This window comes from Microtus ochrogaster, chromosome 8, assembly GCF_000317375.1.
Source record: "Microtus ochrogaster isolate Prairie Vole_2 chromosome 8, MicOch1.0, whole genome shotgun sequence".
Taxonomy (NCBI): Eukaryota; Metazoa; Chordata; class Mammalia; order Rodentia; family Cricetidae; genus Microtus; species Microtus ochrogaster.
In genome coordinates, this window is record NC_022015.1 from 16,265,844 (window position 1) to 16,283,370 (window position 17,527).

The 17,527-nt window shown below is 41.0% G+C and overlaps 1 protein-coding gene across 1 annotated transcript in view; it reads right to left on the reverse strand.

Annotated features, from left to right (window-relative positions):
* Zkscan2 (zinc finger with KRAB and SCAN domains 2) overlaps window positions 1-17,054 on the reverse strand; it is a 26,594-nt gene extending 9,540 nt beyond the window's left edge. The window contains exons 1-5 of the mRNA XM_026781436.1: window positions 16,656-17,054; window positions 15,691-15,877; window positions 12,228-12,298; window positions 11,738-11,864; window positions 4,198-4,887 (exon numbers count right to left, since the gene is read on the reverse strand). Coding sequence (XP_026637237.1) covers window positions 4,198-4,887; window positions 11,738-11,864; window positions 12,228-12,298; window positions 15,691-15,877; window positions 16,656-17,054 — 1,474 coding nt within the window. The remainder of the gene's footprint in view (window positions 1-4,197; window positions 4,888-11,737; window positions 11,865-12,227; window positions 12,299-15,690; window positions 15,878-16,655) is intronic.
* Between the last annotated feature and the right edge of the window lie 473 nt (window positions 17,055-17,527).

Consider the following 17,527-nt stretch of genomic DNA (forward strand, 5'->3'; position numbering starts at 1 on the left):
TGTGTATGCATGTGTGTGTGTGTGTGTGTGTGTGTGTGTGTGTGTGTGTGTAGCACTTGACAACTTCTGGCAGAACTATTCTTTTTTGAGTGTTCCTACTGGTATGTTACCCATGCTTCATGGGATGGCCCCATACCCACATACGCATGGGGAACACCTACTGGATTTAGTGTGTTCATAAATAAATGATGGGTAGTTAAGAAATACATGAAGTTTGGATGGTGAGTTGGGGGGGGTTGGAAGGAAATGGAGGTGGATATGATTATATTTCATTGCATACATCTATGAACTTCTCAAGGACAAAGAAAATTATAATTAAAGTCTTAAAATAGCAACAGGAAATATGGAATATACAGAAACAAACTTTGTAAAACACGGTAACGTCTATGTTTAAAAAATCTGTAATTCTTTATTCAAAGATTAACTAGAAAAAGTGAGATGCCGTGTTTCTAGTTACAAAGACTCAAGTTGTACAGATATTGATTTCAAATGAATAGGCAAATCCCAAAAGCAGCAGTTTAATTGGAAGAGGAAGTGGTCTTCCACACTGCCACTGCTATGGAGACTAACTGAAGCACTTAGCCACCTAGAGTGTCTTTTCCATGTAGTTCATTCAGAACACTGGATTACAACCCCAAAAGAACTGCCTGAAATCTCCTACTAATTCTTTTACTAGTTTTCCTTGAGAATCAGAGTCATGTCCAAGTAGTTCTAAGTCTGATAACTCATCTAATCTTCTAATTTGAGACAGAGTATAATCTGTATGGCACAGACAGCAGAATACAACTTTTCTTAGTAGTTTGTTAAACATGCTTTTTGTTTTGGAAAAAGTAGTTGCTAGCCTCAGTATTTACTGGATACTTCCAGTTCCATCAATAAACTCCTACACTTGAGACCATACCCAAGAGCCTTATCCTCCTGTTTTCAGATTTGTAAACACCTGTGTAGGTATGACGATCCTTCCATTTGTCAGCAGATCTGCTTATTTTAGGCACATATCCTCATGAACACACTTCCGGCTTTCCTAGCCTGATTTAGTTTTCCATTTTATTGATGAACTTATCACCTTTATTACAATGAACTAGGAAAGACATCAATAATAAGAGTGATGCATTTTAGCCTTTTAAGAGTACCTTTACCTGTTATGTCCTGCTGAACACCAGTAACAACCCTGTGAGTTCTTATTCATATATTCCACAGGGGAAAATTGAAACCCAGTATTGTTACATGATGCAGCTACTGTCAAAGAGTTATTAGCTGGCTGTTTAATTCTGTGTGTTTTGGTCTCCAAATATTCAAAAGTAGGTTCGTATCGTGCATCTTTTCTTTTCTTTCTTTCTTTTTTTTTTTTTTTTCTGAACAAGATCTCACTGTGTAGTTCAAGTTGGTCTCAAACTTACAATCCTGCCAGGTCCTGAGTGCTGGGATTATAGGTTAGCAGCAGCAGGCCTAATCTTCTTTTACTTTAATACCTGTCTTCTATAGATGGTTCATCTCCTATGATGAGGGGTGTGTAGTTTTTTTTTGGTAATGTGTTAATCTTGGTTCAGTGAATTTGTAATTAGTGATATATTTACATTTATTTCTATCAGAATGAGAATGGCTCCCATAGACTCCCACAGAGAATGCCTGGATCCCAGTTGATGGAACTAAGCCAGATTAGTCTCGGAACAGGGTACTGATGTGATAGGTCTGACCGTGTAGTTTTTTGAAGAAATGTGAAAAACTTTGGACTAGGGAAGTGGTTGAATGCTGTAAGTGAGGTTTAATGGGCTATTCTAGTAAGAACATGGAAGACAGTGGTGTGTTGACAGCTATGTATACCATGGAGGCTTGTATACTCAGGAGGTTTTAGAGGGGAACAATTATTAGCTAGAGACCATTGAGCTAGAAACCATTATTATGATATTTTTGCAAAAATGTGGCTGCTTTTTGCCCTTGTCTTAAGAATCTGTGTAAGGCTAACTGAAGAGTTTTGGAGTATGTATTGGCAGAGATTTCAGGGTAGCCTAATACTTACTGTATCATGTGATTACTAGTAATCACTTTTATGTGGGTCTATGATGAAAAGGAGCAAGCAGAGCAAAAAGAAATACAAACTGTACAATCTGAGGAGAAGAAAAGCAACAGGAAATTTAATGCTGGAGCCAAGTCTTGCGTTCTAAGAGATGAGAACTTTAAAGACAGGCCTGATGTGAAATGGAATAAAGAATAGTGTCCTCAGGACAACACCCCATTCAGCTAAGCTTCCAGCTCGTTAAAAGGAAATGCCAAGGATTTTTCTGCTTCTGAAACAAAGGAAAGCTTATGAACAAATGAAAGCAATAAATCAAAACTTATGCAAATATAATTTAAGGAGGTCCAGATTCCACCCCAAGCTTGCAGTAGTATTTGGCAACTTCAGCCACAGGATTCTATCTTTTGAGTCATGAAAGATATAGTAGTAAAGGGGCTGTGAATCTTCCTCCCCAGTTAAGGAAAGCCATTAGGGACAGGCATATGGCAGGGGAGTCCTTGTATGTAGGTGCAGAAAAGTCACTTTGTGAAGCTGTGAAAGTGAAGACTGGATTGTGTTAGAGACCCCAGGATGTTGGAGGTACCAAAGTCATGGGATGTCTGCCAGGGAGAGCTGCTTATAGGGAATGATACCAGCTCAAAAAAAGAGAAGTGTTTCCAGTTAGCAAAGATGGAAGGGAAAAGTCATCAAAGGCTTTTAGCATCGGACACAGAACTACAAGACTAGGGGTTTGCCCTGTTGGGTTTTGGTCTTGCGTTGGTACAGTATTTCCTCACTATGCTCCCATTCCTCCTTTAAGAATGGTAATATATATTCTGTGGTATTCTATGTTGGAAGTATGTAACATGCTTTTTTTTTTTTTGCAGTTTGTTCCAATTAAGAGACTGCCTTGACTCTCAGAAGAGACTCTGGACTTTTAAATACTTTTGAGACTGAAAGATTATGGGGACTAAATGCATTTTATTATATGGCAACAAGCCTATGGGGGGCCAGGAAGTAGGATATGGCAGTTTGAATAAGAATTTCCCCATGGTTAGTGGAACTGTTTGGGAAGGGTTAGGAGGTATGGCTTTGTTGGGGGAAAGCTTTGAGATTCCAGAAGTTCACACCTTTCCTGTTTAGAGTTCTCTCTCTTTCTCTGTCTCTCCCCCCTTTTCTACTGGCTGATAAAAATGTAAGCTCACAGCTACTACTCCAGCACCAAGACTGCTTGCCTGCTGCCATGTTCCCTGCCATGCTGGTCATGGACTCTAATCCTCTGGAACTGTGAGCCCCAACAAACTCTTTAGATTAACAGAAAAGTAACCAAGACATATGTTTCTGTATTTATTTATTTAGAGAAGGGGCTTTGCTATATGGTTCAGGCTGGCTTCAAACTCTTGCTGTTTCTGTTTCCCATGTTCTGGGGTTATAGCTGGTGTGCCACCAGGCCTGGCTCTTCCTATTACTTTTATGTGACTCATTGCTTTGTGTTCTGTTTACTCTTCTTTCTTGCCTTTTAAATTGGACAGAATAAAGTTTGTATTTCATTTCCTCTTCTCCTTTACACTGTTTTGTAACTGGCCATACTGTATGAACTAATAAGATATCCTTCATCTATTACAAACTAACACAACTGGTTATACTAATCCTCAAATAATATTAGACACTTGAACTCTTTAGCTCCACTTACCTTCCTCCCACAGGAAGGTATAATAAATATGATTTATGATATCCCTTCCATAGGAAGGTATATAATAAATATGATTTATGATATGTGTATATATGAAAGTCTGTGTGTCTGGTGCCCAGAGGCCAGAAGAGAGTGTTGGATTCACTGGAACTGGAGCTACAAATGGTTATGAGCTACTATGTGAATGCTGGAAACTGGACGTGGATCCTCTGTAAGAGAAGCCTGTGCTCTTAGCCACTGAGTCATCTCTATACCCTGACCACCGAATATTTAAATGCATGCTTAGCTCTAACTTGAATAAGAGCTTGCAGGCTTCTCAGAGTTGTTACTCAGGCTGTGCTAGGGACAGCAACAAACACCTAAGTGCCCTTTTAGTTGTGGGGCAATATCATAGTGAAAGCAGCATCGAGTGCGATAACCCTCCCCAGGATTAGTCTAATCTACTACTTTCTCCACAGGAAACACTTCTATCTTCACACCAAGAAAAAAAAAACAGCATAATTCTTACCACTTAGGTTTTGAAACAAGACAGGGGCAGAAGGAATTTCAGACTTGCGTATAAACTCAATGCCCACTTCATCACCATCCGAGTCTTCAGCGCCTTCTTCCTCCTCCTCCACCAAACTGACCTGTTCTTTAGCACCAATGCCAATGCTCTTTAGTCTGGGGAGAGAGATCACGGCCTTTGTCTTATCAGTAGATGAAGTATGGGCTGCAGGGTTTAACAAGGCATCCATGTCCTCAAAGAAGGCACAGGGTTCTAGCATGTGGCCATTTCTCACTTTTCGATAACTTTTCTGAAGACTTTTGAACTTGGTCCGGCACTGCTCTGGTGTTCGAAGGAAGCCACATTCTCGCAACCATTCAGCCACAGCACCATATACCTGGCTATTTCGGGGACAAGCCTGGAGTGTTTCATAAAAGCGAGATTCCTTGAGAATTGCAAGAAAAGTCTTGGTTTCCTCATAGCTCCAGTGTACACCTGCAATTTTTTCATCTTCTAAACCCCACTGTTGCTGTTCTCGCCACACTTTCCCTGAATTCCTTGCTGGGACTTGAACCGCATGCACTGATTTCTCTTTGATGTAGTTGCTTGTCAGAACATTATTCTTCTTTTTTGAGGAATGTAGACCTACAGTCCATGGTTCCTTTCTCTGTTCCAACTGGGCTATCTTGTTAGATGTAGACACAGTGCCTCCTACAGTTAAGAGAAACATGTTTTACAGTAGGCACAGATGTCATTATTACACACCCCAATCTCCTGTTGAAACATCTCCTGGACTCTTTGTTTACAGTTCAGCATTCCTCAGCCAGGACCATGCACACTGTAGTTATTTACATGATGTCTTTAAGCACAGAAATTTAGAAATGCTATCTTACTCTCATGTATATACTGCTTTTATCTAGTTAATTCTTTCAGGAATACTCTCAACAGTAAGACATATTTCTCTAGTTTTGACTCTTTCTTTTAGATGACACTATATCACACTGTAGATTAGGCTAGCCTGAAACTCACTGATGGCTTCAAATTCCTAACAATCCTTCTGCCTCAATCTCCCGAGTGCTAGGGTGTAGTCCCAGAGTCACCACAGCTAACTTAGTATTTGTTAATTTTACTTATATATGTGCCCCAACACACACACACACACACACATGCACACACCCATGCATACATGCACACAATACACAACTGGGGCTATTAGTGAAGTAAAGAATCTGTATTAAGCTATATTAATTACAAAGTCTGGTATTGCCATAAAACAAAGAAAGTAAACTTGAATAGACAGCCCTGAAATAAATCCATCCACATATGGTCAACTAATCTTTGATAAGGGAAGAGGAAAGTATGTTCAATGAATGGTGCTAAGAAAACTGAGTATCTACATGTACAAGAGTAAAACTGAACTACTACTATCTTATACTACTTGCAAGAGTTAACTTGAAATGCATTAAATGCTCGTGGGGCTGGAGAGGATGCTCAGTTGGTAAAGTGTTTCCTATATAATCACAAGGACCTGGATCTGATCCCCAGCATCCATGAAAAAGGCAGGCTTGTTGATATGTGCTTGCAATCCCAGCAGAAGGATCTCCAGGATATAAGCTCTCAGCTACTACTCCAGCACGATGAACACCAACACAGAGGGTTAGAGTCCATGACCATCATTGCAAGGAACATGGCAACAGGCAAGTGAGAGACCATGCCTCAAAAAGTATGGAGGAAGACAACAGAAGAAGATACCAGACATTGGCCACTGGCCTTTATATGTACACAAACACCCTGTACTCCCCCACATGCATGTATATACATGAGACCTAAACATAGGACCTGCAACCATGAAAGTCCTAGAAGAAAGAAAGCATAGGGAAAAAGGTAATTGACCCTAGTCTTGGAAATTTTTTTTTTTTGCTATAACAACGAAAGAGGCAATAAAAGCTTTAGCATAGCAAGAAAAATAATCAACAAAGTAAAGAAACAGCCTGCAGTCTAGGGAAAATACTTATAACCATATATGTTGTAAAAGGTTGAAATTTAAAATGTACAAGGAACCATATAATTCATAGAAAAACAGTTGATAAAAAATGGACAAAGAATCTGATGTGCAAATGACCAACAAGTGCATGAGAAGGCACTCAACATCATTAATTAACAGAAAAGAGCAAATCAAAATCATAATGAGTAGACTTCACATCTGCTAGAATGGTTAGCATCAAGAAGATAAGATAGTAAGTGCTGGTAAAGATGTATAGAAAATGAACCCTATGTACTGTTGGTGGGAATGTATACTCATCCAGCCATTGTGGAAAACAGTATGGATGTAACTTGAAAAATGGACTTGAAAAATTACTTGGGACAACTGTCATGTACCCTAGCTCTCTCACTTCTGTATATATTTGTAAAGGAAGCCAAATTACAGCTGAGGCACCAGCACTCTGGAATTCACTGGAACATAATTTACAAACCTAAGGAAAATTATGGCATAAACAAAAAATTTTTATCAATGGATGAATAAAGAATATTTGAAAATGGCTCAGTGGTTAACAACATTGGCTACTCTTCCAGAGGACCTGGATTTGATTCTTAGCACCTACAAGGTAGCTCACAACTGCCTATAATTACAGTTCCAGGGTATCTGATGCTCTCTTCTATCCTCCCTGAGTGAGCACTAGACACACAGGTGCTGCATAGGCATACACGTAGGCAAAATACTCATACACACAAAATAAAAGTAATAATAAAGGATATGTGAAAATCTATAAAATGGAAAAAAGAAAAGAAAACTATAGAAAGAATGAGTTCTATATCTAAAATTTTTAGATATCCTGGACTCAGAGTGTATTACATCATGTGAAAAAAGCCAGATAGTGAAAGACAATTATCATACTATCTGAGCTTTAAATAGAATCTTAAAAAAACCCCAATATATATAGGAATACAACAGTGGTTTCTACTGGTTTCTGCACAGTTTGAGGTAGGCAATACAGGCACATATAAAGAACGAATTGTAGCTATATACAGGATACATTCTGGGATCTAGTGATGCCCATAGCTTACAATAGTGTACTTCAGATTTGTCACTAGCTGAGAGTAGATTTTAAGTATTCTTCCAGTTAACTATGTGAGGTATAGTGTGTTAATTGAGGCCATCACTGCATAATGTATATAAAATAATAAAATTTCACATCTTAATTTTATAAAGTTTCATTTGCCAATTATACAATAAAAGTTTGGAAAAATTTGGCAGAAGAAACAAATATTCAAACAAAAACTTTGATATATCAAATAAACAATGTGAAACCGTTTTGCTTAAAGAGATTAAGAGGAGGGAAGATAAACCTTATAATTTAGCTTCAGGGTCTGAGTCATATCAAACGCCTTTCTCTATACCAAAGAAACTACAATCTATTTTCTTTTTCATGAAGTGGAAAAATAATCAATGAGTTCACCCTCTCCCCCCCGAAAGCCCTGACTGTCCTGGAGTTTGTTCTGTAGACCAGGCTGACATCGAACTCACAGAGATCCACCTGCCTCTGCCTCTCAAGTGCTATGATTAAAGGTGTGTGCCACCATCACATGACTGAGAGTTCACTTTTAATTGGTACAGATATATGTTTAGTGAATACTGAAAATAAATAAATCATTTCATTAACTAAAAAACTCTGTTGATGGAAAGAGGGTCTGCTTTTTGTCCTAGTTGCCCGGCTAGCTTACACCCGCAAAATCACACAGAAATTATATTAATTAAATTACTGCCTGGCCCATTATCTCTAGCCTCTTATTGGCTAACTCTCACACCTTGATTTAACCCATTTCTATTAATCTGTATGTCACCACGAGGTCATGGCTTACCTGGCAGCTCCATGGCAGCTCTCTGACTCTGCTTTCTTCCTCCCAGAATTCAGTTCTGTCTTCTCTGCCTACCTAAGTTCTGCTCTATCAGGCCAAGCAGTTTCTTTATTGATTTACCAATGAAAGCAACACACAAACAGAAGGACCTCCTACACCAAGACTCCAAACAAGCCCATCTTATCAATGTAATAAAAACAGTAAGAACATGAAACAAATTGTGCCTGCTGCTCTAAGTCTTGAGAAGAGCAAGTGTCTCCAATGGGAATCTCAGTCACACTGCTGAATCACTGCTTGTTTCACTTTTTGGTGGGGGGGAAAGTTTCCTTTCATTTTTTTTTTTTTCGAGACAGGATTTCTTTGTGTAGTCCTGGCTGTCCCAGAACTAGCTCTGTAGACCAGGCTGGCCTCCAACTCACAGAGATCTGCTTGCGTCTGCCTTCTGAGTGTTGGGATTAAAGGTGTGCACCACAACCACCAGGCTGGAGGGCAAGTTTTTTAACCTCACTTTATCCTGAGGAATAACACCATCTGTTCAAAGACTAGTGAACAGTTTTCCACACAGTATCCAGTATGTATGCAAAGGACTTTAGCTTTCTTTTTCACATAGCACACACAGAAAGTTTGCAGGATTTTCCTAGAGAAGCCCATCAAATCACACCCTTTCTGAGAAGCACTGGGGATGGAGACTTGTTCTTTACTTCTTATGTGAGAGAAGTAGAAGAGGAGGCACATAGGCTCAAGTACTCAGAAGTTCTAGGAAGGCAAAGCAGTGAATGAGTGGCCAGAGCAGGAACCATGGCAGGGAGCCTTTGGCATAGTTTTGGTCAAGTACTGCCATGTAGGAGGATGGGCTGACTGTTTCTAAAGTCTCATTTCTAAGAAAAAAATGTAAATTTTTCTACACTAACTTTAACTAAGATATCATGCAGACCCAAATATCTACAGCCCATATTTAGTACATAACGAATTAATCTACAATCTACAACAAAAGATTGGGGCAGGTGGTGTCTCTGGGCCTGGGTTGTTTCATATGAAATTGTATACTAAAGGAGATAGGCTAAACTGGAATTCTCAAAGTATAGTCCCTCTTCACTAATGGCATATTTCATGAGTGACTCAAAGCAGACAATAGGGTGCCTGATAATTTTTGAGGACCACCTTGTTAATTTTGTGATACATATCATTTTTTTAGAAAGGGTTTCTCTGTGTAGCCCTGGCTGTCCTGGAACTCACTCTTTAGACCAGGATGGCCCCGAAGTCACAGAGATCTGCCTGCCTCTGCCTCCTGAGTGCTGGGGTTAAAGCTGTGTTCCATCACTGCCTGGCAATGCTGTGATATTTTATACTGGTAATTTTTTAAAAATTTGTTTTTTTAACAAAAGATAATTATTGATTTGCCTTTATCCATTTATTATATTGTTTATTTTATAATCTCAGTACTTACATTTTTATTATTTTATGACTCAATTAATTAATGTATGTGTGTATGTGAGTGTCTGTGAACCACAGTATGGATATGGAAGTCAGAGGACACCTTCTGGAAGTTGGTTCTCTTTTTCTACCATGTGGGTTTTGGGATGGAACGCCCATTGCTTATCTCAGCAACAAATACCTTTACTCACTGAGTTATCTCACTGGTCCTAATTTCTGAACTTCAATGATTATATTTAGTATTGTCTAGTAGAACTTTCTGTGAAGATGAGTGTAGTATTAATTGTGCCATCCTATATGGCAACTGAATATCTTAAATATGGCTACAAAGGAATTTAGTTGCACCGAATTTTAATTAACGCAATAAACTTAACACTTGTTTAAAATTTTTTAAAAGACTCATTTTTTAAATCTTATGTGTGCGTGCACATGCTATGTATGCATACCATGTATGTGTAGTGCCTTCTTAGAACTGGAGTTACATATGGCTGTGAGCTACCATGTAGGTGCTAGGTAACAAACACATCTGAAGAGCAGCAAGCACCTTTAACTGGTAGGCCATCTCTCCAGCCACAAACTGAAAATGGAAACATATGTATGGCTAGCAGTTACTCACCAGGCGGTACAGAATTATAGTGTTTATAATGTATGCTCTATATCCACTGGTTATAAAATTGGTATCAGTACACATCTGCATGAACAACCTGTGTGTATGTGTGTGTGTGTGTGTGTGTGTGTGTGTGTCTGAGCATTACCCCAGGTGTTGTTCTTCAGGTACAGTCCAACCCTGTATATGTGTGTGCAGGAGCACTTGTGTGTATATATGTGTAGAGGTCAGAGGCAAACCTCAGGTGGCATTCCTTAAGTACTGTCATTTTCTTCTCTTTTTTTTGAGACAGGGTCTCACTGTGCAGCTCTGGCTGGCCTGTAACTTAACTCAGAGATCTGGCTGCTTTTGCCTCTGAGAGCTGGGTTTTAGAAACTATGCCATTTCACCTGGCTTTCTATTTTATATTTTTAGAGAAGTTCTCTCACTGACTTGTAACTAACCTAGTAGGCTAGGTTGGCTTGCCAACAAATCCTAGGAATCCACTTGTGTCTGCCTCACTTCCAGGACCAGGATTATATGAATGTACTACTACATTTAGTTCTGTCTCTGTCTCTGTCTCTGTCTCTCTCTCTCTCTGTCTCTGTCTCTGTCTCTCTCTCTCTCTCTCTCTCACACACACACACACAAGGGTACTGAGGATTGAATTCGAATTCAGGTTCTTAAGCAAGCACTTTACCAACTGAGCAATCCCCCTAGCTTGTTCACCTTTTTCATACTTTAGGGGATCAAGTATACCTCTGTTGGCCTGGTAGGCTACGCTGACTGGTTAGTGAGCTCTTGGGATCTGCTTGTCTCTGCCTCCCCATCATGGGTTTACAAGTACATTTTACCACCGCTCACTTTTTCAAATGTGGACTTTAAGGGCCAAATTTGTGTCTTCATGCTTCCAAGCACTTTCCTGACTGAGCGGCCCCCCATTCTGGTTGTGATATTACTCATTAGTCTTTGCCATTTGAATTAAAACTCACACATGAATGAATACTATTTCTCTCTCCTGTGAAGTAGATGGAGACAGTCCTCTGAAAACTTGCCTGGAGAGTGACACTAGAGCGGTCATGTAAGCCTTCACACTTGTCTACTTAAATAATTCACCAAGGTTACTAGATTTAAATCACTTTTTATTCAATATTTAAGATTTCGATCCACTTGTTAGGCAGCTCTACGTTAGCTGTTGAGGTCATTATTGTTAAATAAAAACAAACTGTAGTAATACCTGGTGACTTCACAGACCTTTAGGCTGATGAATGTAAGTTTGTACTTCCTGTACTATAAATATGGTATTCATATACAACTCCTGTTAAGTGTTGTAACTACTATTATAATGTTCTTTTTGGAAAGAGTACATGAATAAGGAAAGGGAAGAGATAAGTAACTACAGCAGACAATCCGTGGAGATTCTTTAAGCCAGTGTTTTTCAACTTTCCTAGTGTTGTGACCCTTTAATATAGTTTCTCATGTTGTGGTGACCCCCAACCATAAAATTATTTTTGTTGCTATTTTATAACTGTAATTTTGCTACTGTTATGAGTCATAGTACAAATACCTAGAGACAAAAGTTTGCCAAAGGGGCCATGACCCACAGGTTGAGACCTACTGCTTTAAGCACTAACATTTACAACTATTTATCACCAGTAGGAATTAAAATATAAGAATGCTTACCCAGGGAAACCATGCTCCCTGCACTTTCCTTCCTGATTTCATGGTGGAGATCCCTGTGAGTGGGACTCTGATGTACACTCTTTCTGTAGGACAAGCTTCTCATTGTGTGGACATCTTTCACTGGCTCCTGTAACAACACTGACACCAGTGACTACCAAGACACCTGCAAAGGCTTTAAATGAGGAACAGCCGCGGATGAAGCAGAGGAGGCCTAGAGAACTGAGTAGAGGAAACGTGTCATGTGTCGAGGTAAGTGGAAGACACGGTAAATAATGAGGACGCGATAACGTAAGAGAGCTGGTCCAGCAAGGAGTTCATTACTGAGAAGACTGAGTCTAACCTCTTCTGGAAAAGAAATGAAGGGAGAAATCTCTTTGGAAGAAGTGTAAACAATGCAGGCTAGTAAAAGCATGGGAAATAACTGTGACTGAATTCCCTAGAAGGAAGGCCAGGGAGGAGGACAATTACAATTAACCTGGGAGTAAATTACCTGGGTTGTCACCTCCTGATCTACAGTGTTCCATTCATCACTAGGGACAGGAACCCAGAGAGAAGAGTGAGCTAGAAAAAGAGAAGAGACAATTATGGTATACAGTAGTCTGAATTGTGGTGCTTTAATTCATGCTGCTTCTCCTTTTAATAAACGAGAGCACAGTTGGGCAGTGGTGGCACACACCTTTAATTCCAGCACTTGGGAGGCAGAGGCAGGTGGATCTCCATGAGTTTGAGACCAGTCTGGTTTACAAAATGAGTTCCAGGACAGTCTGTTACACAAAAAAACACTAACAGAGAAACACTGTCTCCAAACAAAAAAAGAAAGGAAGGAAGGAAAGAAGAAAGAAAGAAAAGAAAAAAAAGAAAGAAAGAAAGGAGAGCACATATAAAAATCTACAGATAGGAATGGATGATTTTTTCAATGAGTTTAGAGCAATGCCCAAATCTACCTTATCCTAATGCTGGGCTCACAGCTTCAATGCTTCTGGAGCAAGCAGGTAATACAGTGCACGAGAAGGCTGGGACTGGGGAACTGGAGAGAGCATGCTCCACTGAAGAGCACAGCCTATGCTTGGCTCTAGATGGTGCTTCAGCATGAGACTGTGACATTTGAAGACTCAGCATTTCTGATGTTTCCAAGAGAAGCCAGATGTGCTGGCTCATTTTTATCTAAACCTGACAAGCTAGAGTCATTTGAGAAGAGGGAACCTGTATATTGAGAAAATGCTGTCTGCCCCCACTGGCCTGTGACAAGCCCATGGGGTGTTTTCTTGATTGATTACTGTTTTGGAGGGTCCAGCCCACTGTGGATAGTGTTACCCCTGGGCAGATGGGTATAGATGGTATAAGAAAGTAGGCTGAGCAAGCCATGATGAGCAAGCCTGTAAGCAGCACCCTCCATAGCCTTTGCATCAGCTCCTGCCTCCAGGTTCCTGGCCTGTTTGAGTTCCTGTCCTGACTTCCTTTGTTGTGGAAGTGGAAGTGAAATAAATCCTTTCTTCCCTGAGTTGCTTCTGTCATGGTGTTTTATCACAGTAACAGAAACCCTAAATAGGACACCAGAAACCTGGGACTTTTGTGAGATATCAAATTTTTAGAACAAAGAGCAAAAACAAAAACTCCAAATCCTAAAGAAAAATTCTTTGTAGCGGGGGCTGGAGAGATGGCTCAGTGGTTAAGAGCATTGCCTGCTCTTCCAAAGGTTCTGAGTTCAATTCCCAGCAACCACATGGTGGCTCACAAAGGTCTGGTGCCTCTTCTGGCCTGCAGACATACACACAGACAGTATATTGTATACATAATAAATAAATAAATTAAAAAAAAATTCTTTGTAGGTAAAATATACAAGTCCTATTTGATGTACAAGTTACCGGTTTGTCATTCCTAGCATAAACTAATAGTTTAAGAACTAAAATTTAGTTCTCAGCTAAGTCCTGCCAACACAGCAAACTGTACAGCAATGGGTATAACCAGCTCTTAAATAACCTTCTCAGTGCAGAAGAAAAGAGAACTTTTTATACAGCAATCTCAATGGTCTATCTCCTTCTTTGAGCCCACCTTCAAGAGTAATTTACATGTGAGCAGAGCTCAGAAGCTTGCTATGACTTTCTATAGAAGAAAAAAAATCACTTAAAATTATGTGTATTCGTGTGTGTGTGTGTGTGTGTGTGTGTGTGTGTTTCTGTCTGTCTGCATGTGGGTGCCATGGTCTGTATGTGGAGGTTGGGGACAAAAACTTTCAGGAATTGGTTCTCTCTTTCCACCATAGGTATTGAATTCAGGTCATCAGGCTTGGCAGGAAGTGTTTTTATCTGCTAAGTCATCTTATCAGTCCCCAAATAATTTTCTTGGAAACATCATGGTTTTTGAAAAGTTTATGGCTGAAATCGCATTCCTTCATAGTTAATTATCTTTCTGAGATATCCAGCCCTCAAATTTCTGTCCTCCTTCCTCAGTCTTCAACAGACTTTTTTTTATCCTTTTGAAATTATCACCATGGATGGCAATGTCCAGAAACATGATGAATAGGTATTTGTTATCACACCAAGTTTCTCACTTAAAGTTACTGGAGCCACCTAACTCACATGATAAAGGGAGCTCTGATACAAAGAAATACGGGGTAATTCAGAGTCCACTAATATTTGCAACACATTCTTTTATATAGGGTTGGCTACAGCAGAGAGCCACTGTGAATCTTTTCTTTCAGTGAAAGCTGTTTCGACTCATAGCTGAAGTTTAAAAATATTTTTTTCCACTATGGGAGAAAATAAATTAGCATTTATTGAACACTATTATGCATGCACTGGCTATTTTTCATGGCCCATTAACAACCTTGCTATTTTTCTTTTACAGATGAGAGGATAGAAAGTTTGAAAAAGAACCTAAGTCCACAAAAACAAAACATAGGAGAGCTGGGTTATGAACTCAGGTCTGCTTGCCTCTTTCAGCCCAAGATCACAGTGTTGGGGGGAAACAAGAAATAAATGAAGTCTTTAGACAGGCTCTTTCCAGATCTCTCTGCTAGCCTATGAAGTGAAGTGAAGACACATTTTGGGAGACGGAAAGGTAACTGGGCTGGGGAGACAGCTCTCTCCCTTCTATCTGACTTCTTGTATCCATATGGAGGGCAGCTAGATGCTGCCCTTGTTTGAACACCAGTTAGGTGTGGTATCCCTTGTTTAGGAAATCTTACCATTTCTCCCTCTCATACAGCATTCTGGGATGCTTTATCTTGTGAGTGAAGTTTTGGAATAAAAATATCTTGTTTCCATTTCTCAACAGTTTTTCAAGTTGCTGTGGTCAGCTGAGAGCACATACACATGTGGCATGATTAAAGTTAATGTTGAGCGGAGATTTTTAAAACAACTGACCAGATTCAAAGCTGCCCTGGGCAATCTAAGTTTCCCTAATTTCCATCTTTATGATCCTAATTTACTTTGGTAAGCACATATTCCTGACTCTTATTTATTTATTTATTTATTTATTTATTTATTTATTATTTCTGTCTTTTCCCCGCCACCGCCTCCCATTTCCCTCCCCCTCCCCCAATCAAGTCCCCCTCCCTCGTCAGCCCAAAGAGCAATCAGGGTTCCCTGCCCTGTGGGAAGTCCAAGGACCACCCACCTCCATCCAGGTCTAGTAAGGTGAGCATCCAAACTGCCTAGACTCCCTCAAAGCCAGTACGTGCAGTAGGATCAATTGAGACAGGGTTTCTCAGTAGCTTTTGGTTCCTGTCCTGGAACTAGCCTGCCTCTGCCTCCCAAGTGCTGGGATTAAAGGCGTGTGCCACCACCGCCCGGCTTCCTGACTCTTTAAACAGATGAAAAATTTCTTTACAAGTATTCAATTTATTTTTCAAATGGATATCAAAGGTACTTATACTGAGCAAGCCATAGTCTTTGGGATACTATGTAGGGATACACGGTCTCTGATCTGGGTGTACTCTGAATTCTTCTTACCATTTTTGGGTAAAGGCCTATACTCTCTTTGTTGGCTCAGCTGTTCCAGGTATCCTGAGTGGAGGCTTCCGGCTTCTTCCTGAGGAACAACCCTGTGCTGGGTCTCCAGTTGCTCTGGCTCAAAGTCAGCTACTTCCCACACAGTTCCAGGAGGGGCTTGCTTCTCTGAGGGTAGGGGGCCACTGACCTGCAAAGTAAAGTCAACGTCATAATGGAAAGCAGAGGAAAAGACCTGCACACCAGGGCATTAAAGGACAGTAGAACTGAGAAGGAATGATGTCTCTGCGGACTGAAATGGACTCATAGGAGTTCAGGAACAGGAGAGCACTTTTTAATTGCATTTTTTTTTTGTGAACGTGGGGTGGGGTGGGGTGGGGTGGGGTTGTGGTCATTACTACAAAGACCCTGTATCTATCAAGTGCACACAAACTAATCTGAACACTAGTTAACTGAAAACTTATAAAACCAACTCCTAAACACATCCCGTGCAAGGTGAAACCACAAACCTGGCAAACACTGCAGGATTTCATGAGTTGACAAAAGGGTGTTGAAAATGACTATACCAGCATGCAAGGGTGCTGAAAAATGACGGTCTGGCAGTTAAACTGGATGAATGCCAAGGACCATGGCACTAAGTGCACTTCACAAGACAATGGCTGGAAGAGTAAAGGATTAGAAAAGATTCTCAGGTACCCATGACATCTCCCCCTCCCACCAAACACAAACCCTGTGATGCATTAACTATTTAATACTGTCTAGATAGTTTTGGTGGAAACATTATACCAAGGATTAGAACAAACAGGCCATATTCTCTCCTCCATTTAATATGAAAAACTGCTTTTGGGGAGGATTCAGCGTATGGATTTTTTTTTTTGTACCATTTATTTCTATAACGAGCTCTTCTTCCAGCATGGTAGCCCTGCCCGCCTGCCTTTCCATCCCCTTCATTCAAAATCCTCTCTCACCTTCTTTCTCGGTCTTCTGGTCTCTTTCTCCAAATGCGCTACCAGGGCCACGGCCTCCTCTCCACTTTCTGGGCACTGCTTCTGTGCCCAAGCCTGAATCTTCTCCGGGAGAATGGTGAGAAACTGTTCAATTACCAGCTGCTCGAGGATCTGCTCCTTGGACCGCATTTCTGGCTTCAACCACCGGCAACAGAGTTCCCAGAGTTTACTGAAAGCTTCGTGGGGTCCCGTCACGTCCTCGTAGGAGAACTGCCGGAAGCATTTACGAAAGGACTCACATTCGGTGCTGCCCGATCTCGCCAGAATGGGCTCTGATGCCCACTCCGAGTCTTTTTCCACTTTCATTATGATGCACTCCTCAACTTCCACGTCGATCTCAGAGTCCAGGACTGCAGCCATGATCCAACCAGGGCCAACAGGTCTAGCTCCAAGGAAGGGCCCAGAGAAGCTTCCGAGTGCCCCCTACTTAAATGCCCTTGGAAATACGGTTCGGGAGGGAGATAAAAGATAGCGCGTCAGCCGGAACAAGGAACTCCAGGGCTGATGAATCAAATTTTTATTAGAATCTTGAAAAGGTGAATGTGCATCTACCCCAAAAGTCTGCAAACCCGCCCTCTTCTCCAATCAAGAGGTGCCCCCTCCCGTGAGGTTCGTTCTCTATGGGCCAAGGTCGGGACGAGAACCGGACGCTGGGCTGGGAGGGAACACAAGGACTGAGGACGGGCTGGGCTGAGGCGGCGAGCGGGAGGGGGTGTGTCCGCGAGGCACGGGGAGGCGCGGCCGGCCCAGGGCTCTTGGTTCGGGTCCAGGCCGCAGCAGGTGTCCAGCCGGGGCAGGAGTGTCAGAGGCCGGGACAGGGCTCTTGGCGGCTC